Source organism: Zootermopsis nevadensis, unplaced genomic scaffold, assembly GCF_977971745.1.
Source record: "Zootermopsis nevadensis isolate Lab colony 2312 unplaced genomic scaffold, Znev_1.0 Znev_ptg000017l, whole genome shotgun sequence".
Lineage (NCBI taxonomy): Eukaryota > Metazoa > Arthropoda > Insecta > Blattodea > Termopsidae > Zootermopsis > Zootermopsis nevadensis.
Window position 1 is genome coordinate 13,231,309 of NW_028259149.1, and position 23,871 is coordinate 13,255,179.

General features: G+C 34.9%; 2 protein-coding genes and 1 long non-coding RNA gene across 15 annotated transcripts in view; 2 read left to right on the top strand and 1 right to left on the bottom strand.

Moving 5' to 3' along the window:
* The window catches only part of LOC110838964 (uncharacterized), a 42,887-nt gene extending 37,215 nt beyond the window's left edge, over positions 1-5,672 (top strand). For 8 of the 10 annotated variants that reach the window (XM_087350529.1, XM_087350530.1, XM_087350524.1 and 5 more), the window contains 3 exons: positions 2,112-2,217; positions 3,642-3,738; positions 5,083-5,672. In XM_087350529.1, the coding sequence (XP_087206655.1) occupies positions 2,112-2,217; positions 3,642-3,726 (191 nt within the window). In that variant the 3' untranslated portion in view covers positions 3,727-3,738; positions 5,083-5,672. The remainder of the gene's footprint in view (positions 1-2,111; positions 2,218-3,641; positions 3,739-5,082) is intronic. The other 2 variants (XM_087350525.1, XM_087350527.1) reach the window with 2 other exon arrangements.
* Positions 1,513-7,201, bottom strand: LOC110838971 (uncharacterized). The gene is made up of 2 exons (XR_002546295.2): positions 7,095-7,201; positions 1,513-2,691 (listed from the first exon to the last, which is right to left on the bottom strand). It is a non-coding gene; the product is annotated as an uncharacterized LOC110838971 (long non-coding RNA).
* Positions 7,016-23,732, top strand: Vps51 (vacuolar protein sorting 51). 4 transcript variants are annotated; one of them, XM_022082681.2, is made up of 15 exons: positions 7,016-7,142; positions 9,773-9,907; positions 10,129-10,230; positions 11,375-11,494; positions 11,879-12,019; positions 12,980-13,123; positions 14,237-14,355; positions 15,793-15,999; positions 16,711-16,936; positions 17,126-17,347; positions 17,601-17,750; positions 18,731-18,909; positions 19,798-19,975; positions 22,733-22,845; positions 23,397-23,732. In XM_022082681.2, exons 1-15 carry the CDS (start codon positions 7,134-7,136, stop codon positions 23,503-23,505), a joined length of 2,154 nt encoding a protein of 717 aa, XP_021938373.1. In that variant the 5' UTR covers positions 7,016-7,133; the 3' UTR covers positions 23,506-23,732. The 4 variants fall into 4 exon arrangements, with proteins under 4 accessions (XP_021938373.1, XP_021938371.1, XP_087206657.1 ...); XM_022082679.2 differs by lacking the exon at positions 7,016-7,142 and adding an exon at positions 7,268-7,651; XM_022082680.2 differs by lacking the exon at positions 7,016-7,142 and adding an exon at positions 7,958-7,987.
* The last annotated feature ends 139 nt before the right edge of the window (positions 23,733-23,871 follow it).

The following is a 23,871-nucleotide window of genomic DNA, read 5'->3' on the forward strand; positions in this document are numbered from 1 at the left end:
ACAAAATTATAAGTTATCTATTGTTTTGTATGATCATATAACTTTGTCTCTTGCATTATATTTTGAAACCAGTGTCCCCAAGAGAATACAAGGAATGTAAATACAGAATTTGTGTTGCAACAATTGGGTTGTTGGTATAATGTACAAATTTTTCTCTTGATGACTCCTTAGGTTCTGTGCCAATTAGGTGATCTTATTTTCAAAGGCAGGAAGTCAGAACTGCTTGTGAAGTTAACTCTGACTAACAGGGGAGTGTGAATAGATGGTTTCCAAATATTTTTCTCCAGCATGGTAGGCTATAACTGCCACAATTCTGGAGGATTATTTTAAGATTAAAGGAATTAAGAATGTTAATCTTACTGTTTCGTAACTGAACATCCAAGCATTACTGTATTTACTTGTGTATAAAACACACCCTTGTTTTTTGATTAAAATATTATAAAGTATTGATTTATAACACACTTCAAATAAATGATATACAGGTGGTGAAAGAAAATAAAAAAAGGATTATGTGGGTGGCACATGAAATTATACCTGATTGAAAGTTAAATAAAAGCTTTAATTTTCATGTAATGGTACATATATTTATGTTAACACAAGTTTTTCCTTAAGGTAACCTCAAAGGAAGACGTCACAGGGATTTATGTCTGGGCCTTTGGGTGGCCACTTTTGTCCACATCCATGGTGAGCCAAATATCAGTGGCCACTAAATAGTCTGGATGAGCTGTCATAGCTCAGACTGGGTTTAATCCTCAATGGGGATGGAGGATTTTTCCCTCTAGCTTCTGTGTCAAGACTGGTTGTGGGGCCCACCCAGCCTCCTATCCATTGGGTACTGAGGTCCTTTTCTGGGGGTAAAGTGCGACCGGGCGTAATGCTGACCACTCACCCCCATCTGAAGAATGAGTAGGAGCTGTGCTTCCTCTCCCCCCAAGTGCCTGCATTTGCATATAGTGGGACAGCTTTACTCTCTCTCACTCCCCCCCCCCCCCCCCAATAGCTTGGACATAAAACCCTGCAACTTCTTCCTTTTTGATTACCTTACAAAAAAATTTACAAGAAAACCATCATTAATGCAACTCAGGGCTTTTATTGTTTGAATGTGTTGTGAAACTATGGAGAATATGTGCCATCAAGTATGTTCATAGATGTATATACACCATTATATGAATACTAAAGCTTTTATTTAAATTTACAATCTGACACAATTTCTTTTGCTGTCCTATAGTACAAGATGTCTGAAGATAAGGTGGGTAGAGTTAGCATTTGTTGTTGCAGGTGATATTTTGTAATAAAACTGAATCAGATGATGGATGGCCTTTTGTTTGAGAGCAAATACATAAATATTAGCTTTGAAATTGTATCTGATAGCAATGTTCTGCTGTGTGCAGAAAGAATCCACTTCCCCCCTTTAAATGTGTGTGTATTACACAGTTTGTTTTTAAGAAATAATAATTTAAAAACATTTATACATGAGGAAATACTGTACTTGTGAAGGGTGAATAGAAGACATTTGAATGGTTCCAAATCTTTATTTAACAAACACTGAATGGCATTACACTGTTGGAAAACATGCTACAAAAATATTTAGCATGCAGGAGAAGTGATGTAACTTGATGACCACTGGGATCATAGTTGTTCACATGACATTAAAGTGACAACTGAACCTTAGAAAGCATTTTGGACATACATGTTCAATCTGCACCAAGATGGTTCATCATGTCACAGCAAAATTCAAAACGTGGCACTCTGTCATTTGGCATAGTGTTCTGTAAATTTTTAAATTTTGTAGGGATGTGGGCCAAGGTGTTTTCTCAGAAGCGACTGCTGGGCACTTTTGTTTCTTTTCTGATACCTGACTGGCCTGAACGCCTCCTTTTCCAGATTCAGCCTTATCTTGAAATTCATTAAACGGCTCTCAAATTAAAGTTTTGTTTCTGTAGTCTGTTTAGTTTTTGTTAAATTAGTGTGTGAAACAGTAATGATCATTTATGTTTTCCCTGTGTATTTCGAGGATGAGATAGAGGGTCTGTTTTGGAGGTAATTTTAGGGAAAGTTCTTCATCCAAATTAAAAATGTGGATTATTAATTTGAACTCTGTCCTCTCTTTCAAGAAGAAGAAGAAACTGAATCATCTGTTACTGAAACAAGAAAGAAGAAAACTAGGGTAATATCAAGTCCATTGTCAAAGGCAAAATTACCCACTCCACCAAGAAGGTAAGTGATTGACTACCCATCTTTTTTCTTCAGTTACGGGACTGTTAGGAGGCAGACCTTCTGTATCACTTCTAGAGAAATACTGAAATTAGGAAATGAGACATGAAAGTACTTTCCACCAGCTAACAAGGTCCCATATTCAACTACTATTTGATCTGAATTCCTGATAACCCATAAGCATACTGTTTGACTTAAAATACCTGCCTAAAATTAGTTCGGTGATTTGAGAAAAAATTCCGCAAAGTGTAGTTGTACTAAATGTGTCACTTTAAGCTATTTTGACTCGTCTAGTAAACCATCTTATCCACAGCAGTCTGAGATTCCAGTTTCTCATGACAGCAGGTATGAAGTTGGCTGTCTTCTGAGTTGTTATCTGGAATGTTACTGGTATTCATTGGTACTTGCTGCCTCCATCATTGGGGTGATGAGCAAACTGTGCATTTATTGTCCTGATGAAGGAGATGGCAAACACTTCTGAAATATCAATAAATCTTTACCAGACTACATAGCACAATAACCCAGAAGTTCTCCATCTTCACAGAGGGTGTATTAACAGTGTATTTCCAGAGCAGATATAGTAGCTGCTTCCAAAGCTATTTATAGTAAATAGCTTTGGAAGCAAAACTGCAAGTTAAGTTGATGTTGGAAGTCATGGAACAAGTTTTAAATCATTTGTGAAAAGTTGCTGAAAAGAATGTCCTCATTTACGTTTTCTATATATGTAATGTTAAGAAATGGACATTTATTGTCTTGATATAATAAAGTTCATGTTATAGGCTGTGTTTATTATGTAACGGTTTACTGAACATTGTGGTCAGTGATTAACAGTTGCTTAGTGTTTTTGGAGGTCCCATGTTTAAATCTTAGCCCAGAGATTAGTTATCCTGACAGTTTGTGGTGTTTCTCAAGGCAACTGCTGGGATAGTTCCTGAAATTGGACCACATCTGCTTCCGTGTCCATCCCAGTTCATTAATCCTGTCTGATTCTTTATAGTTAGTTACTACTGATAGTCTTGTTTAATAAACTAGAACTAAAATCATGAGCTGCAATAGCTCAGTCAGTAAGGTGGCTGGCTAGAAATGGAGATTTAAAGCTTGATTTCTTGACATGAACATTTTCCTCAGAATCACATTTAGAATTGCTGTTGGGCCTCTCTTCAGTTGGTCTGAGTCATCTTTTCTGCAGGAATAAAATTTTGGTGCTTGAAGCTGATTGCTTGCTTTCATCTTGTTCTAAGACCTACATTGCATGGATCATTTATCTGTTCACCTCCATTTGTGATGCTCAGGTGTATGGTAATTTTGCCTGTTACAATGGAAATTTGCTATAGATCTACATCATGAATGATGGAGTGGTGCAAAGTTGCAAACTGTTGAATTAGGAGCTCAAATTGGACCAGATTATTTTGTATATGTACTTCCAGGGGTGGGAGTCAGTCCACAAAGAAAGAAGTGAGCCCACTCGCAACAACAGAGCGTCAGATACGTGCATGTCGAAGAAAGAAATAAAGAATACAGAAGGTATGTATGTTGCAACCAGCTACTTTATTCTTATTAGTTGGGAGTTTATTAGATGTTATGTAAAAAATTTCTTCCATACCATGCTCATAATTTTTAATGTGCACAAAAACCAAAGGTTTAAAAGAAATATGTGGATGTGTATGACTTTATTTCCATACTTAATTTCACATAGGTACCTGCATCAGTTCAACTGTTATCAGCTGTTAATATTAAAATTTACAAATTTATAAGCATTGCTATTGCTGCAGCAAGCAGGTAAACTGTGCTGTCCAGCTTTGGTTTATTTTGTAGCTGGAAAATCTGACTTACCCAGACAGATGTTACAAGATTTGTTGTTGCTATACCTGGCTTTCAGCTGTGCATAATTATTGCATCATTTGTCATCTTTTCTGTTTTGTCAGCTGTGACAATAAGTGAAAGATTATTCTGATTGGTTAGTGGCAGTGTGTGAGGAAGTGAAAATATTCATGTGACTCAAGTTGTGCAAGATTCTCTTAGTGTATGGTGTTGGTAAGTTTACAGTAGATTATTAAGTGTTTTATATCAATCTTATGTTAAGTATAGCTGCATTGTGAAGAGACAGGAAATTCAAAAGAAAGTTTCCCATGGTTTGAGATATTTACTGAAGCACTGTTCAGAATCATGCCATTGTAAGAACAGCTGGGATGATCGTAGATAAGGAACCAGAACATCGTCACATGTAAACAGACAAGAAGTTGCATGATACCAGAGCCCAGCTTGAACATTTGTCTCATAAGTGCCTTATGCAAGAAATAGGAGTATCAGAAGAGACTGCAAGAACTACTACAAATTTTTTTAAGCTATTGCCTTACATAACCATAGTTTTTGAACTGTTTGGAGCCATGTGATCCAATAGTCATGCTTCATTTCTGTAACTGGTATCTTCACTCAGTATAGGGGCGTTTAAAATCTGTCAAACAAGTACGCACACGCAACTCAGAAAAATCATTCACCTTGAAGTGTTCCGTGTATCCTGAGAACAGCTGCATCATGTGGGCCAGACTATTTAGAAGTGGTGGGTAAATGTGTTTGAGCCAATGGGAAACATTTTGTCTTCTGTAATGCTACTGCCACAGCTGAGTGAATAGGGAATGTGAAGCTGGTGCAGTGTTTGCACATAGCAGGTACCAATCCTTGGCATAGATTTCAGAAGATATTCCATTACTTTCACCATTAAAATAAAGCTAGTTACAGTTAATGCACTTTGGCCAAGCTACTGAACAAATATAACAATCAGTTAAAGAATAATAATATTTAAGGGTCAATCATACCATTATAAGGTGTTTTGGTCTGTAGTAGCCTTATGTTTATTTTTTGTTTCAGATGCAGTAATTGTGCACACACACATATCTATCTACATGCCACTTTTGTGTGTCACATAATTTTTAGTTTTTTCTGTGACATTTTCTTACATTGTTGTTGGTGTACTTTCATAACCTCAGAAAATGTAAATATCATAGTACTTTTAACTTTTTTAATGTACAATGTGTATTTTTTATAAGAAAGTAATGACTGAAGTGAAGCTGATAGAATGGTATCAGCATTATTAATTCAGAGCAGTTTTCATGAGGTATTTAAAAGATTTGGATATTGGCCTTAGAATGTTGCCTTTTAAAATGTATGGTACAAAATGTTTATGGCTTTGTTTTTTTCTTGTTGTCATATGGTGCAATTTAGTTTCAATTACAGGTTGTTTAATGTCCTGACCTCTAATGTCTATGAAGGTCCAAACATTTCTGTGTGTCACATCTGTAAGTCTTGGAAACTAATTCCCTGTTTAACATCTTTCAAATTATTCATGTATGTTGGTATAGATTGGTAGTATCTAATGATGCAATATTTCATTATAGAAGAATGTAATAAATTGTTACTTCATTGTTTTTAAAATAAAACCTAATCCTTTTCCATTTTAACTTTCATTTTCCAAAATTAATTTGTGTAATCAAAATGTACAAGAATGTATTGAATTTATGACAATACCTTTATACTTCATTTCTGACAAACCACTTGCATCAGTGAATAAATCAAATTACTACCATTGTAAATTCAGTTCTCAATGCTGCCACTGATGGAAGTTTGTGGACATCTTAAAAATTTTGAATTTGGAAAATATATAAAATATAACACATTATCTCTGGTAAAATTTAGGGAAGTTTTGACATTTACATAATTGGCAGCTTGGTACCTGGCTTCTAGAGTCAAGCAGTCCAGCAATTTTTAACCACTATGGTTCCATTTTACAGTGGTTGAGTAACTGATTTTAAGCAGTCATCTTTACGTTGGTACCTTTAGGTTACCAACTACATGTATGACTCTACAATCTTAGGAAAAGAGGGTTGCTAAGAGTGGGAGCTTTTGTCAGCAAAATATTTTGTGCTGCTTGTCATGTGGATGAGTTCAGTAATGTGTTCAAAATATTTAGTTTTTCTTAGTGTGTTAATTATTTAATGGTGTATCAACTTCTAACAATTGCATACTGTATTGGAATTTGGTATGTAAGACACCTTTTCAGTTGAAAGTGTTATAAATCAGTAGTGGTTTCTGTAGATGAAGATACTGTTGACTGGCATAATGAAGTACATTTAGTATACAGTAGATATTGAGTTTTGGTGGAGTGTGAAATGATGGCAGGCTATTGGGCTGAAGTTGTAGATTCCAAAGTGGATAGTTTACCTGATAACACAGTTGGGTGGTTGGAATTCAAGTTGATTTTAATCATGGTTTTCACTTGCGTGCAGCACAAGTAGCAAAATAGTCACCTCTCGATGGGAATGTAATATTTTGTAACTTGCTAGACTGCTGATATTTTGATAATTGAGTAATATTCATAGTCACAAATTTGCATTAATTAATACAGAAGCTGTATTCAGAATTGAAATGCTGACAAATATGTGTAGCTTATAAGTAAAACTATGGGCATGTTTTTGAAAAGCAGTTTAATTCAGGAAATGCTTCCTCAATGCAGTTCAGACTTATAACTGGTGTAAAAATGTAAAGATAAAACATTTTATGTCTTATACAGCTGTAAATCTTAATCTCCTACATTGATGCTTTAAAACAAAAACACTTGTCATTTAAACAAAATTATTTTATCTACTGACATGAGTGGGTTGTGTATGATCTAAGAATAAACTATATTTCCACAGCATTAACAAATTAATTTTAATGATGGTGATTGTTTCTGTGAGGTTTCTTCTTAAATTTTAAATTAACTGCATGATTCATATGGTTTAGGTGGGTAAACAGGCAGTGATTATTATCTGCATCAGGACAGGAATTGATACTGTCCTCATGTGCTAAGGCACCATGAAGTGCGCGTACTATGTTTCCCTTACCATTTAAACGACGACTACCGCCTTCTCAATGCGACTTCTATGTTATCGGTAAGTACGTGAAAAAACGCTCTGCTGCATGCTAGAATGAGATGCTCTTTGCTAATTTTAACTAAAGAGGTCTAATGCCACGAATCCTAAAGAACTTTGAAATGAAATTTGGTGCTCGCAAGAGTGAACTTTTCTTTCAGTGCTGTAGACGATGTTGGTATTAATGTACGCGTATATCTATGGTACAGGAAGAGGAAATTAATGTGTTTGGTGCTGTAGGAAACTGGTGTAAAATTAGCAGTTTCGAGTAATAATTTACGTAGAGTATGTAGATGTATTGTAATGGGATTTAAAGTACGATTTAGCAACAGCACAACCTAACATTACGTGGTATTAATTTATTGTATGCGATACAATTGCAATACTGTGGGTTATATACACACAGTTGATGGATTAACAAGCAGTGTATATAAATTTGTTTCAAGAAAATGGGTGAATCGACATCGAGTCCGTATGACATTAATGGCCAACATTTTAATCCTGATATGTATTTACATAAGCTACTGAAGGTACAAAGCAACGTTTTATTACATGTGCAATATACATAACAGAATCGGCCCCCAGTATAGGTTATTGGACCGCGAAAGTGCTATATGCATGATTGTGTGTAGTAAAGAAATCTGCCACACTTTACATTTCCCATTTCTTATTTTTATAACCTTATATGTGTGAGCCCTGTGCAATCGGTATGTTGTAGTTGGTGCCACGGGTTGCTCTACGGCTCTCTGGTTCGAACCCCATGCCTATGTGGTCCAAGGGTTACAGATTCGAATCCTTGATATATCTGTTGGTGTTCGACTTATTTTCTTACTTTCAGTGTATGAATGTAAATGAAAATAAATGAGGTATGCACTATATCTTCCACACATATTGGGTACCACAGCTACTTAACTTCATGTGATAAGTACCTGTAAACAGATACAAGAATTAAATATTGCAAGAATTATAACATGATAAGTTAATGGTTGGGTTCAGTAATAATTTCATACTAAGTTTTGAGGTTATATTTGTTGACTGAAAAGATAAAGGTATTCCCTTGTCCCAATGCAAAAGGCATGCGGACTGGAGAGCCATTATCTTTCCGAATCTGCTTATATTTGATGCTGTCTGCGTTGCGTAATTTGTTGCCATAAAGTTACTAGGAATAAAGAATAAAGCTCTGTTAATCATAGATTCCTGTCAGATGGTAGGTGAATGCTTAGCTGTTCTGCCCCCTTTACTACTGTGGAAAGTATACCCTTATCTGATAACGAATTTAATATAAGGTTGAGTGGGCTCCAAAATTGCCATGAATGTGGCAGGGAAAAATAAAATTCCTGACTGGCAAGATAAATTCTGGTTATCCAGCATGTATGCAGTCACAGAGTTATCTTAGCTCAAAGTATTGACTGGTAACTAGTAGTCAGTCACAGTATATATTATCCCATCTCACAAAATTTGTTTAAGTGTGATGCTATAAATTGAAAAGTTTAGGGGGAGGGGGCATGAGGGTTTAGGCTATCATGTAACTTTGGCTTGAGAGTCTGGTGAAAATCCATACAATAGTATTGTTACTGCAGACACTTTTTAGTTCCATAGATTCATCTTAGAAGGCTTCATTCAGAAATCTAGAGGGAAGAATAGTTGAACAATATATCATAATATAAGTGTTCAGTTCAATTCTAAAGGGTTTTGACAACAGTAGTTTACGATTAAAATTATTCGTTATTAGAACTTTTTCCACTGGACCAATGACAGACTAGTTCTATCTAAGGGACCCAACAGAGGAGGTACCTCTCACTTGAAGACTGAGACAGAACCAGCCTCCGAAACGTCGTTATTTTAAAAGAACAGACGATAGAAAAAGTCCTGATAACGAACAGTTTTAAGTAAGTCTTCAGGCTTTCATGATGGTTTCTTGCAACTCATATTTTAATTCTTGGGAAGAACCTTGTACCATTTGTGGAGAATATGTACATAGCAAATAATGAAGGTAAAATTACTTTTAATGCAACTTCATTAGTGTATACTACTGAGAACCTATGTGTAGCTGGGAAGTTAATACTAAAATGGATCTTGAAGAAATGTAATTTGAGGGTGTGGAGTGGATTAATTTGATTCATGATAGGGACTATTGTTGGATTATTGTGTGGACAATAATGGACCTTAAATTTCAATAGAATGGAATTTCTTTATTATCTGAACAGCTGTTGGCTTCTGCAGTAAGATTGTGCTCCATGGAGTTCATCATTCCATTGCTACTTTAATATTTAAAATGTAAAATATTTAGATAAATGTTGGACCAATAAAATTGAAGGCATGAGAAATTGAAAATAGATATCCTCAGTTCTCACCAAATTTGCCCAGAGAGAAAATTCATCTGCCTGAGACTCCAGCCCAAACCATAGAGTAGTAGTAGTAGTAGTAGTAGTAGTATTTGAAATATTAATATTTTTAATGGAGACCTTAGAAGGGAAATGTTAAAGTATTCTACCAACAGCAGCCTTCTAGTCAAACTATATGCGCTCATCCTTTGCAAATTTAGAACCCAGTTAAGTTGCTAACAACTGAGTGTATTCCAGATCCCTTGCATGTATGTCTTCTGTATACTGAAAAAAACATTGATGATTTGTATTTAATAATCATTTCAGGATTGCTCACTAGAGCAAGTCATGGATCAACAAGGAGAGATTATACGAGATACACAAGCACTCCACTCAGACATGCAGACTCTCGTATATGAGAATTATAACAAATTTATCTCAGCCACAGACACCATAAGGAAGGTAATAGTGTGTGTTTCTATTTGTTTCTTGTCTCATTGAAAATGGGCGTAACATCAGAAGCATCTACAAATATACATATTGTGAAAATGTATCAGTTAGTAGCTGAAAAAATTAATAAATAAATTAATCCCAGATCAGCTGACCAGGAATGGCAGCACAATTTGGAGGCAGTCATACTTCATTCATTGAATTCACATCTTGATGTTTTACTGTTCTTGCAGATGAAAAGTGATTTCAAGAAAATGGAAGATGAGATGGACCTCCTTGCAGCAAATATGGAATCGATTACATCATTCTCTGAACAGATATCATGCACCTTACAGGTATAGCATTTATTAGTGATACATTCAGTGTATATAGACACAGCTAACTTCTGACTGCCGGGAATTTGAATCCAATTAGGATTACATGCCTTTCTTAGGAGGTGATTGAAAAATGTACAATAAATTATACATCTGAATTTGATTGAAAAAATAAGACCTGACGTGAAATATTGCATACATCAAATGGCAAAAGCATGAATTTTAAGATTTATTTACTTTTATCAGTATTTAAAATTATGTATTTGGAGCAGGCATAGAATTTATTGTTGCTGGCAGTTTCCAGGTTTGAAATCCACTGATGGCCATTGACAGAGATTAAAAATATATTCTTGTCACTATACAGGATGTTCAAATGGTTTGTACTTTTCTCATAAGGTTATGTGTCCATTCGTGATGATACAGTAAAACCTCTCTAAGTTGGACACTTGGATTTTCCATGAAAATGTGTCCAACTTACATAGGTGTCCAAGATAGAGGAAAGAGAAAAATCAGATTGTGGTCTAATGACAATATAATCTATTTACTTACATACACTAACTACTGTAGGCTTACTTGGATTAAGAATTAATGACAATAGTATTAATAATAATCTTTTGAAGCTCACTCCCATGCATTGCACATTACACTCCAGCCTCAATAACGTTTTCTAAAGTTAATTCAACCCATTTTCTCCTCCCCATCGCAAAAAGAAAAATTCCATTCCTGTTAACACAGTCTGAACTCAAATTCAAGCACAGTACTGATGGAGTTAAAACTGTCTTTTCTGCAATACTGTAATCCAGTTAAGAGTTCAGCAAAAGAATAGTTAAACACTTGCAATGCATTCCAATGATGGGTTCAATGTCCATAAGATAATCCTCCAGAGAGGAGCATTCATCAGTCAGAAATTCAAAATAACAAAATATGTAACTAAAAAAGTTTCCCTGAAAAGCATTGAAATTAAGTGCATGAACCTGTCCAAGATATAGGGTATTGTGGGCATGTAAAATTATAGGATATTTGCCGGTTCCAATTAAAAGTGTCCAATATAAAGGGCTGTCCAACTTGAGGGGTTTTACTGTATTATTTTCTGAAATGTGTTGTTTGCTTATATTTTTTGTTATAATGCTTCTTATAATTTGCTCATGATTTTAAATTCCTTCAGGACACAAGGCAGCAAATTACTAAGCTGTCAGGTGTGCATTCATTGCTTAAACGTCTGCAGTTCCTTTTCAAGTTACCAGGAAAGTTGAAGGTGACTCTTCAGGAAGGGCATTATTCTCAGGTAAAAGTAAAGTTGTCCTGGATACTTGTTAAGCACTACATCGTGAAGGTGTATGTTGTTATCGAGCATCTTTTTAGTTAGTTTCCTTATTAGACATTCTTTGCACAAATGCATGAAATGAAAATATTTAGGACTAGTAATGTCTGTTTCTGTCCATGATTGAGCTCAAAAAATGCTAGACAAATTGGTGACTACTGTAAAATCATACTTCTCCATTTTTTTACAGTAGGTAATACCAGCATGGCAAATGAACAAACTTGAAGGAGGGATCAATATTAGCACCTCTTGCATAGTTCCATACGGTGGTGTATGGATACACATTTTCATAACATACAAAACACTGTGTTATTGCATGAAATACAGTGGTAGATTATTTTGTTTCAGGCAGTCCAGGATTACATCCATGCTCAGAGAGTCTTACACCAGTATGGCAATATGGCATCTTTTCAAGGCATTCAGAGTGACTGTGAAACCATTGTTGAGGAACTGAAACAAAAATTGCGAGATCAATTCAAAAGCAAGGAGGTATCTGTCAAGTGTTATGTGCTTACTAAACTAACTCAATATTGTATTATAATGTAAAGGTTTCATGGGTCTTGAATTTAGTCTCCTTCGCAGTATATTTTCCCATTTCCCTGAGATCCATTTTAATATCATACTTAACAAGCAAGTTGTTGTTGTTGTTGTACAGTAGCATTATAGATTTGTTCAGAATTCTGGTGTAGTTTCTTGAAGGAGACTGCAATTTCCCTCTTCTAAAGCCTTACCTCATTACCATTCATGATCATGTGGTAATGTCATTCAGTGCTATATAATCACCAGAGTTTAAATGGAGTTCTTTCAGTATCTCAGATTGTATAGTGTTAAATAATGATGACAGTGAATAATAAATTGGAAGAGATGTTGAAGCAAACTGTCATGGTCTAATTTAAGGTGCTGTTCTGGCATTTGCCTGAAGGGACTGTGGAAAACTACAGAAGAACCTCAATCAGTATATCCAGTCTCTGGGCTCAGATTTTAACCCAGGGCCTCCCAAGTACGAAGCAGGCATGCTAACCCCTTGACCATGATGTTCAGTGAAATGGTGTTCTTAAATAATTTCATAACCAACCAGTTGATTATTCAGTTTTGTATTTCCATTTTCTCCTGGTCTTTCAAATGTTTTCTTCACCAGAATTTTATATTAAATTTTGCTTTATGCAAGATCCTTGTACCTGAGGTATTTGATTCCTGGAATCCAGCATCTAGTAATTTAATTTTTGTCTTCTTCATAAATTATGTAATTTAATGCTCCTCATCCTCAGATTTCTCTTTCTTGTATCATCTTGGGCTTCCTCATTTTATTTGCCCTGTAGGTCATTTGTCTTCACCATTCTATTTACGTCTTTCCAGCTGTTTAAGTGTTATATCAGCATTAAGTTATGTAACAGTTAGATTTAAATAAATCATGTTTGTCCTTGGCCTTGTTTCTTGTCCTTGTTACAGGCTTCAGCTAAAGAACTAGCTGAGTCAGTTGATTTGCTGCTTCAGCTGCAAGAACCAGCAGATTCGTTATGTGCAGAGTTCCTGGCACATGCAGAGACTCATCTCTGTGAACAGCTGACACTCCTGGAGGGATTGCAAGACCAGGTTAGTCTCATTTAAAAAATAAGTGAAAACTAAAGATTTCCTTTTGTGCTTGAGGTCACAGTATTAGAAAACTTTGAGTCTATTCAAATTTAAATATTTCAGTATTCACACTTTCTTAATTAAAACAGAAGAAAATATAGTAGAATTTGAAATGTCCTGTGTGCGATACCACACCCCATTTTGTATTGTACACTGTTGTTTAATAAATTTTTTCATGAATAAAAGAAAAACGTTTTATATGACTTGTCCGAAGGTATTAATGTTTTATTATACTGAAATTTGTTTAATTTCCTAAGAAGAATGCTTAATTTTGCATGTTTTGAAGATTTGGTTTCTATCAACAACTTTACAACATTGTTACCTCCCTGCAGTGACACTTTTGCAACTGGCACCAGAACTTTTTATTCTTGGTATAAAGAGTGCTGGGTCAGTTTGATATAAGAATGTTGTGGAATCTTTGTCAAATTTTAAAAATCTCATCACAGTAATCCTTAAACTAACACCATTTTGTACCTTGAATTTTATTTTACACTTCTGTACAGTGTCAGACCCAGTATCAGGCAAACTAAAATCCTTGACCTAAAATCCATATTTTCTTCCGATGATTTCTGTGGCTGCATTTTCCTATGCTTGTCTTGTTTAAAACTGTTGCTTCACAGTTCTTTGACTTACTACCATGTGCAAGTAGCACCACTGTCTACAGGCTTCTTACTGCTGGTAGAAGGCAGCTTGTTTGTTTTACTTGTTTAGTCATTGTATAGCACAAGATGTGAGCTTTTACATGTTTTTTATAGGATGAAGATAATATCACACCAGATTATAGAGGTTCTCTTGTTTCTCATGAAAAACAAATTGTGAATTGTAGATAAAGCATACCTGAACAAAAATTTTGATTATATGTTTTTTCTATATTGAAATTCCTCTGCTTAAAGATCCAAAATCCAGAAATTGCTAAAAGCCTTAGGTCCCAGATTTTCTGGATAAGGGATTTGATAATGTAGTCACATTTGAACCCAGGACCTCACAAATATAAAGGGAGTGTCAAATACTTTATTGATATTTTTGATTTAGTGCTAGTGTTTCGTATGTAACGCTACTTTATGTTTCTTTCAGGATATTATTGAATTTGTAGACATTGGAAGTTCAGGATTTCTAAGTGACCTCTGCCTGGTTGTGGCATCGTACAATGACATGTTCATCAATAGACCACACTTGCATGATATTCAGCAATGGTATGAAAATTCAACTGTGAAAATGTATAAAGTGATGTTCTTGGTGAAACTGAGACAGAGTATATTAAGGAAATCCTTGATAATATTCAGTTAAGCTGTATAAAACATTAGTTTTATGTAGTTCTAGAATTTGTTCTCCTTGAGGGAAGAACACGAATTGCATGTTATTTTGAGGCAGAGTACTTGTAGTATTGTTAGGATGGCGAAATCTAGGAAATCATGATGAGACATACAGCAATGAGGAGAATGGCAAATGTTTACAACATTTTGGTGGGGAAACCTCTTCACAAATGACTACTTAGAAGATAAAGGTTGTTGAAGATAATATTAAAATAGATTTCATGAAAGTGGTATAAATTATAAGAAAGTATCCTATAGCCGGTTATATATTCATTAATAATACTTTTTACCATCAGTCATGCAAAATCCAAGTGTATGTTACCACAACATCAGTTTATTATTTAAACATTAAAATGCATTATGTGCTACATGTTTTGGTTATAATGGCTATCCTCAGTAAGTAAAGACTTAAACAGTAACTATATTAGGAATGCAAGACTATGTATATGTATATTACAATGAAAACAAATTATGAAGAGGATATATATATATATACATGTAAAATTTCACTGGATTTTTAATATGTTAAATGTGTATCTACAGGTACTATAGTTCATAAGATAAAAATGTTTTATGTAAGCACATACAAGCAGAATGATATATCAAGTCCACTTGTGAATTGAACAACACATAACTGCCCCTGTGATTATTATTGCAAGGAGCCTTTACCGAAAGTTAGTTCATATTGAAATATGATTTAACATGCACAATTATTAAATGAAAAATAACTGGGTGAATAGATGTTGATATCATCAAATTCAAAATTAGAGAAATGGGTTGTGAGGTTGTCTACTGGATTGAACTGGATCATATTTGTGTCTAGTGGCCATTTTTAATTTCAGCAGGATTTAACTGTTGTATTCTGCTAACATAGGTTAATTAATTTGATTGATTAATTGTTTAAGGTATTTAATTAGCTAGGTAAGTAAAGTGGTAGTGAGTCAGACATTTGGTTATTTAGATATGTTTAAGTAAATAAATAATCAAAGTATCACAATCCCGGCTTCAATGTTTCGTTGGTTATCATCATTAAACTGAAAGATGAGATTTCATGTAGTTACTATGTATTACATTGCAAAAGAATTCACGCCTATATTAAGAAAAGTTGCATATTTTTGAAAAAATTATTATCACTCTGCTCTAGTGTTAATGTCCCTTCCATTTAAGAAGCTTTTATAGTCACCGTATTGGTATCATTAATGGTAGGGCATTAAGAAGTATAATAATGAGGTTATTTATACTACCATGATAGTCTATTTTCAGTTTTATTATACTTGCTCTCCTTTTACTCTATACTGCCTCCTGTTTTCTGGTCAGTGATGAGTTGGATTCTGTGGCATTATCACAACTGGGAAATTTTGTACTGCGCAATATGCAACATTATTTCAATCTGGTGGGAAAGCGAGTGGAGCGTGAACAAGAAGGTGGAGCAGGGGACACGTTGGTGCTGGTACGAGCGCTCGATCGCTTCCACCGCAGACTTCAAGCTATGAACACGTTGTTTTCTGACACAGATTTTGCTAGGTAAAAGTAAGACTTACTTGGATAATGGATATATTGACATATTTGTATAGGTTATTGTGTTTCAGAATTTTTTGGAACACATACTCCAGTTAATGATACAGTAGTTCTTTTGGCACTTACTATGGTTTTTAAAAATATTATTGTAGACACATTCCTTGTTTAATGTTGTTGAATTACTTTTATAAAATTCTATGCAAATTAAAAGGTGCTGTAACAGGACTGAAAGTGTAGTGGATATATTTTAAAAATATTTTCATGGTAATTTTGCATACTGTATTGGCATTGAGTTTAATTTATTGCAGATTTTAATGTGTTACTGCAAATTGTGTAAATATAATAAATATTTCCTTGTATTTAGGTATATACCATGACAAGGAATGTTTCATTAAAAATTGTGGATCTTTACATTTCATTTCTGTTATACACAGTTCTTTTGTGTGATGAGTCATTTGTGAAACAAATGATTAACTTTGACTTCAGTATCATGTAGAGTAAAAGTTATATTGGACCAAATATTAAAGTTGCCTATAACTATAGTGTAGATTAGTCTGACCTAAATCATTTGATTTTGGAGATGAGATTTCTACAGCTCCTCTTGTCATTTTGTTCTAGAAGAGAAACACTAAAAACATTTTCTTAAAGAAATGTTTTTAAGGTGACAGTTATTTGTTTCTGGTTTTGGAATTAACTTAAGCATTCCTTCTTCTTAAGGACTGGAACAGAGATTGTGTTACGTGCTGGATGCCGGCAATGCCACTTCCACCTTCAGACTCTGAAGGCCCATTTTACTGATACATTGACTCAAGTGAGGCATAGCCTGGCTGCTCCTAAGCTCATCAGCCAAGATGGAGATAGTTCCTCTGGACTGTCAGAGTTGCTCACATCTCTTGTATTAGCCACTGTTGAGAAAGTCAAAGGTGTTCTACAAGATCTCTTGGTATGTTTCTTTTTATTGGATGTTCTTCATGTGTGCAGTTGAAATAGTGTTGTTAAGCAGCCTAAGAATCATCTGGTTTTTCAATTCACAATTCAGAATCATACTGCCGTATCACATTCAACACTTGTAACGTACAGCATTTGCTGAATAATCGAAAAATGACGGTAAATGTAATTTTCTATTTTCTAGAGTTTCTGCCATCCAGATTTAACATTTGGTTTGAAACCGCTTTTCCGCGAAGTATTCTGTGTAGATAATGTCCGCGAAGATCTGGTGGTTGGCTTTCTGCATTATCTGACAGCAACAGCACGAGGATTCTGTGATTCTGGTGATTCCAAGTCTCCCCCAGCTTTACTGCTTCTACTTTCAAAAATGTGTCTGGAATTTGAGACTTCTAGTGTACACTATTTGGTAAGTTTGATTTGCCTGTTGTAATACATGTAAGGAAGAATACTTATAACTTGCACTGAGGACACTATTTAGATATGAGACACAAGAAGTAGCAAAGGATATGTAGTTTACTTAAGGAAAAACACAAGTGAAGAACTGATGTCACTGTTTCATACAACACAGGAGCATTTTAAGGATGTGGGTTCATAACTCTTGGTAATTTATCATTGTATGTTTGATAACTTATGACAAATATTTAGTTTTAATTTTGCAGTTAAGTCAAACTGATGAGTGGTTTAACATTGACGATCGTCATGGATCTGGAATCCTCACCAGTGATGTAGAAATTTGCACCAGCATGAGAGCTGCAGCACAGGGGTTACTGAACCATTATGTGAGGATGCAGGGACTTGGTGTATCCCAGGTAAGTTAATTTTATTTATAATGGTACATAATCTTAAAATGTTAATAATAGAAAACACACACACACTACATTGTGTGGAGCCTGGCCAGGAACTGACCTTCCTAACTACAGGTTTTGTACGTTTTGTTTCATTTGCAACTTAAAGTTGCAAAAAATGTGCATATTGGCTTTGCCTTGCATGTTTATATATATCTGCTCATCTGTTAGTCTGTCTGCCTGCCTGCTGGTATGTAACAACTTGAGAAGTATGGAATGGATTTATATTAGATTTTGTATTGGGAAGTTGAATTAAAATTTTTTGTCACATTCCAGTCTTAGTTAAAACTGGACAATTGGACAGGCACTTTACATAAAGATCTATATATGCTTCTGTGTGTGGAATTGACTGTGTGAGAAGTCCCCAGACAGGCACATAACTGTATAGGAGAATTTCCTGTGATGAAGATATCACCCAGCCAGATAGGCTTCAGACTTTCTGCCCATGCAAGGGTCATTGATGTAACTGTTGCCATTTGCATAAGATAGAAGTCAGATTCTGGCAACACACCAGAATTGTTATACTCTGCATACATTTCCTAGCTAGTTTCGGTCTCTCCTGCTGATATGAGCCCGGATACATCAGTAGGCAAACTGGATGGTTACAAGATGGATGGCCACCGGGGGCAAGGATTCTTCTCATTGCCACCACTGTGTCTCAGTCTGTCTCTGGAATCCAGCTAGTGTTGTATTGGGTAGGTGGATGAAGATGACTACTTCCATCTGTCCGTCCATCCATAATTGAGGTTAAAAATGCACGTCATTTGACAGCCACGTGAGATGGTGCTAAAGCAATGGCAAAATTTATCTGGAAGTCCCTGAACCTTTGAATTGACTTCACTCGGTTATTTTGGATGCAGAAGTAGGAGAATATGATACAGCCAAAGCATGATAATAAAAAGGGAGGAAAGTTTTTATTATTGAATGACATGATTGTTTTGTAGATGTTGAGGAAATCAGTTGAAACACGTGATTGGTTGCACACAATTGAGCCACGCACAGTGCGGGCTGTCATGAAGCGTGTTGTTGAGGATATTGCTGCTGTTGATAGTCAGGTTGGTGCTTTATATGAGGAGGGACAGCGAGCAGAGAGAAGTTCAGATTCCAGCAGACGAACTCACAGGTATGCATTTGATCTCTTTAGTAAGATAGAAATAAATGGGATTTTGAACTACTGAAGTAAATAATTATCTGATTACTGTATATCACTATGTGATACATGAAGTAGACAAAGCTTTATTAAATAAACCAAAAATTAATCAGTTAATTTTTTTAAGCTTAGAATGTGTTTTGAAGTTGTTAGGTGTGTGCCTCTAAGTGGAAGACAAATACATCATAAGGGTGACATTAAAACATGTTTTATGTGCCCTTTTGATGGTGCACAAGTGACAAGTATTGGTGTTGTATTAGTAATTTTCTTGAAATCAGTGACCATTTTACTAATATTGTATAGGACATAATGTGTGTTTATATTGTAAGGTGAGTGTGTATGAATTTCATTTACTTTAAATTACTATAAAGTACATATTTAAGAGCCTAAATACATTTCTGGACCTATCTAAAACATCACTCTCCTAAGACAAAAATATTAAGTAAAAATTTGTTGTTATACATAAAACACACATTATGTCCTATACAATATCAGTAAAATGGTCAACGGAGAGTGTGTGTGTGTTTGTACATGTATATGTATCCTTATTCAGCAACTTTTCATTCAACAGACTTAGGAACCTGTATTGAAAATAAGGTTCAAAGAGTCTGGAAAATAATTTGTGTATTTTCATAGTAGAAGCAGTTTACTTCATATAATTTTAATACAAGTAAGCAAGCCAACTAGTTAGCACAAACTGAATGTAATCATTTTTTTGCCATATATAAGTTAACAACTGCTGCAAAGGCTAATGCATAATATACTGAGATATGTGTTTTGCAAATTAATTTTTTACAGTCATTGACTATATGCATGAATTATGAATTCTGTCTTTTGTTTTCCATGTTGATGCAAATGAAGTGCCAGTGTGTCCCGTCATATATATCGTTCCAACTGGTCATCTTATGCTCCCAGCCAACTGGACTCCAGCCTGGTGACAAATATCCAAAAGCTGTTTTCTGAACGCATTGAGATTTTTTCATCAGTTGAGTTCTCTAAAGTTTCCATCCTCACTGGCATCATCAAGATCAGTCTTAAGGTACTTTATGATTACTCTTAAATCTGGGTTAGTCAGAGTAGCTGGGGATAGTGTGATCAGGCTTTGATCCCTAGTAGGAACAAGAATTTTTCTTTGCTTTTTCATTTAGACCAACTCTTGGGCTAACTCACCCTCTTTACCAGTGGATTATTGCGTGTATGGCCTTACATATCTGCACAGTTTTCCAATTTCATTGACCTGATGTACCTTTTCTCCATTCTTAGATATAAACTATCTACCTGTGATAGTAGAACATAGAACCTGAAGTTTGTATACATTTGTGCCAATATAAAATGATTGGTTTTTTCCTTTACTGTTCTAAATGTTTGTTGGCACTGATTTCAGAAAGAAATGCAAAATCAGACATTAACATGATAAAATGTATTAGCAGAAAATGATAATGCATCTTTTGAAGAAACATTTAAAGCTGCCAAATTGTTTAAAAATAGGTGGTTACAGTAATTCCATATCACGATCTAGACTATGTGATAAGTACAGACCAAATGGGATGCAAATACCATATAAACATCAGGCAAGTATTATCACACGATGAGAAAAAAATAACAATTTCTAGTATGACACACAGACAAAATTATGCATTCTTATACTGTGATGTATGCTGTTACAGCATCAGTTATACTGCTGCCTACATTGTTTATCTATCTGCTCGAAAAATGAAGTGCATTTGGTCTTCACACTTCTGATATAGTTAAAATATTTTCATAGAAATTTTGAAATGTTTTCATTAGCTACTGTAAAGTCATAAAAGTAACAAACAGAGACATATAAATGATTTTTGGACAGTCTAATGGAGCTGAATGTGAAGAAAAATGAGTTGCATTTAAGAAGATTTCTGTCTTCTGGGTTGTTGCGCTGTGTAGTCTGGTCGATGTTAACCAACGTTTCAGAGGACATACTGCCTTCGTCATCGCCCTGAGCAAGGTTGAGAATTACCCAGTTCTCATAGCTGCTAATTACACACAATCTAGTGGGGAAGATTGTATAAAAATGTATGCTGTTATACATTGCCAACTATTAGCCTGTTAAAAAAGTATGCATGGTATGTTGCTAAAAAAACATTTATGAGTTCAAAAGTTAGACTGAATAAGTCATAAAGTACAAAACATAAATAAGTACAATTTAAAATATTAATTTGAGAAAAATTAGGGGTTTAGTATGTAAATATTATAATGTAACAAGAAATCCTCTGCTATACAGCAGACTAAGAATTACAGTAGCGCCTAAAAGGATTATGAGTACTCTTTAGACTACAAATGTTCATCAACAGAATAAAAAGGTACGTGTGTGTATATGGGTATCTTTTCAGTGCTATTTTAAATGTATCCTTTTTATCTGAAATAGTTTAAGACAGTGGTAGACTGTTGAAGATTTTGATGCCAGCTTCTGCAACTCTGATATGAAATATATTCATAACCAAAGAACAGTTTATTGGTCTAGTCTTTGGTACCAAGAGTGTCTGTGGTAGACAAGTCAAACATTGGAGACAAACATTGTATGTTCAGGTACTATATATAGTGTCTCATCATTCTTGTACCAGCTGTGCCAGATGTTTTAATTGTGTAGATAAATACAAGGAGTTGTTAGAGGCTTTGTCTGTCCCAGCATACACTCACTTCCCCTGATGAAGTACAGTCAAGTTAAAATTTTAATCTTCCACTGTTGCAAGTGTCTGTCCACCCATTATGCCAGTTATAGAATCTCCAGGTAAAATTATATGTGTGCGTTCCTGCTTAATATTTTCAGGGTCCTTGGTTTAATTCGTAACTCAGAACCGACTTTTTTAATGATTTTCCTAAGTTCCTTGAAGTAAATGCTGAGATAGTGTCATAAAATAGGCTACAACAGCTTCCTTCAATGTAATTTATAATTCTTCACTTGCAATCAGTCTGATTTAAGATTGCTGCCCGTTAATTTGAGAAAGTATAATTAAACTAAGAAACAATTAATTCAGCTAAAGAAAGGTCTTGTGGCCTGAAGTACATCATGTTACATTAACAAAAATGTTATAAGGAATAAATGTTCTACTTTTATTCAAAATTATTGATGATTTAATGTCAGTGTTTCAGTTGCAGAGTTTTTATAATGCTAAATGAACTATGAAAATAATAATCACTGATCAATAAAGATTGGGAAGGAGGCAGTAATGGCCTATTTCAGAATGCTTTCTTTTAATTTGCCTGGACAGACCGAGGGAACCTATGAAAATCTTCAGTCAGAATAGTTCACAACTGGGCCAGTGTTCAAAATGAGTACCTTCTGAACACAAATCTACATCATCACCACTACATCTGTGTGCTTGATATAGGGATAAACTTAAGTGTAGCTGCTGAATAAAAGATAGTAAAGATGTAAATTGGATTGACTTTCAGTAGGATTAAATGACAGCTTTTGTCATGGAGGTAATGAATCATCAGAATCCACCACACAGGTTGATGTAACATTAACAGTTTTGGTTTGTTTTTGGGAGGAACCCAGCCCAAATCACAGCCGCATAACCAACAATCCTGACAGATTTTCATGGTCTTCGGTGTCTGTAGGTTAGTACTGGCATTCAGCACTATGTAACTTTTGCAGTGGAAACAGTACAGTAAATCACGTAACGATTGTTAAGTAACACGAGAATCGATCACTCAAAAAGAAGAAATGTTTTTATCAGCTCGAAGATCATGTACTATGCCATTACGTTGTTATTGGAAGATGGACATCATAGTGATCTTATTTTGCTTATTTGTGCAGACTTTTCTTGAGTGTGTTCGATTACGTACATTCAGCCGGTACGGTCTGCAGCAAATTCAAGTTGACACCCATTATTTGCAGCTGTATCTGTGGAGATTTGTTGCTGATGAAAAGTAAGTATGTTTGTAAATAATCACAAACTGTGTTTATATTTCAAGATTTACATTTGTTCTAGAATAATATTAACTATCTTTATACAGTAACAGAAATGTATGTAACAGTTTGTAACACATTTATTTTCCACATGTGTTCTTTGTGACCTGGCATTCTTGTGTGTTCAGTGTGTTATTAATTGCAGATACAGATATGCTTCAGTTAAACAAGAGCAGAGGAATGTATTATTTTGCTTGTATTTCGTTAAATATTCACCATATAAGAATGCTTCAAATATAAATTGAGGATCTTAATCAGATATAATTTTATCTCATGTACTAGCTCTTGGTGTCATTTTTCTGAAGAACTTAACTTTTGATGTAGATACACCTGTACAAAATTTAATCAAGATCTGTTGAATAGCTTCAATGGTGAAGTGTGTGGATGGACAGACATATGACTTCTCATTCACAATTAATTTAATGTACTTGTGAAAAAATGTGCAAAAAGCAACTAGTCAGTCAGTTGTTACATTGGATCCTGCAGTTTTGTGTATTGTGTATTCTTACAGTCTGGTTCACTTTCTACTGGATGAAATCCTTGGCAGTGCTGTACATCGGTGTTTAGATCCAGTATTGATGGAACCCAGTGTTGTTGAGATCATCTGTGAGCGAGGCTGAGGATTTTACTCTCATCAAAAGCAAGATGGGTTCACATTTGTTTTCAAGGTCCTTGAAATGTGTTAAAATAATCAGATCCATCATTTAACTTAAAGCATTTGATGTACAGAAACGTTTAGCTGTCTTGCACTGTTGAGGATTTAATTCTCTTCCAACCCCGCTGAGACAGACTGGAATGTAAAGTTTTATCCATCATTTCACAAAAATATATGCTGTTGTTACTTAAATTATTTCACGTTAAGACAACTTGAGACCACTGGCCCATGTTTTTCAGTTTACTGAAGCATGAAAAAGTGGTTAAATACTTGTCACTGTAAGACAAGAAAATGTTACAAATGCATTAATTTTTTTGCAGAAAATCTTGGT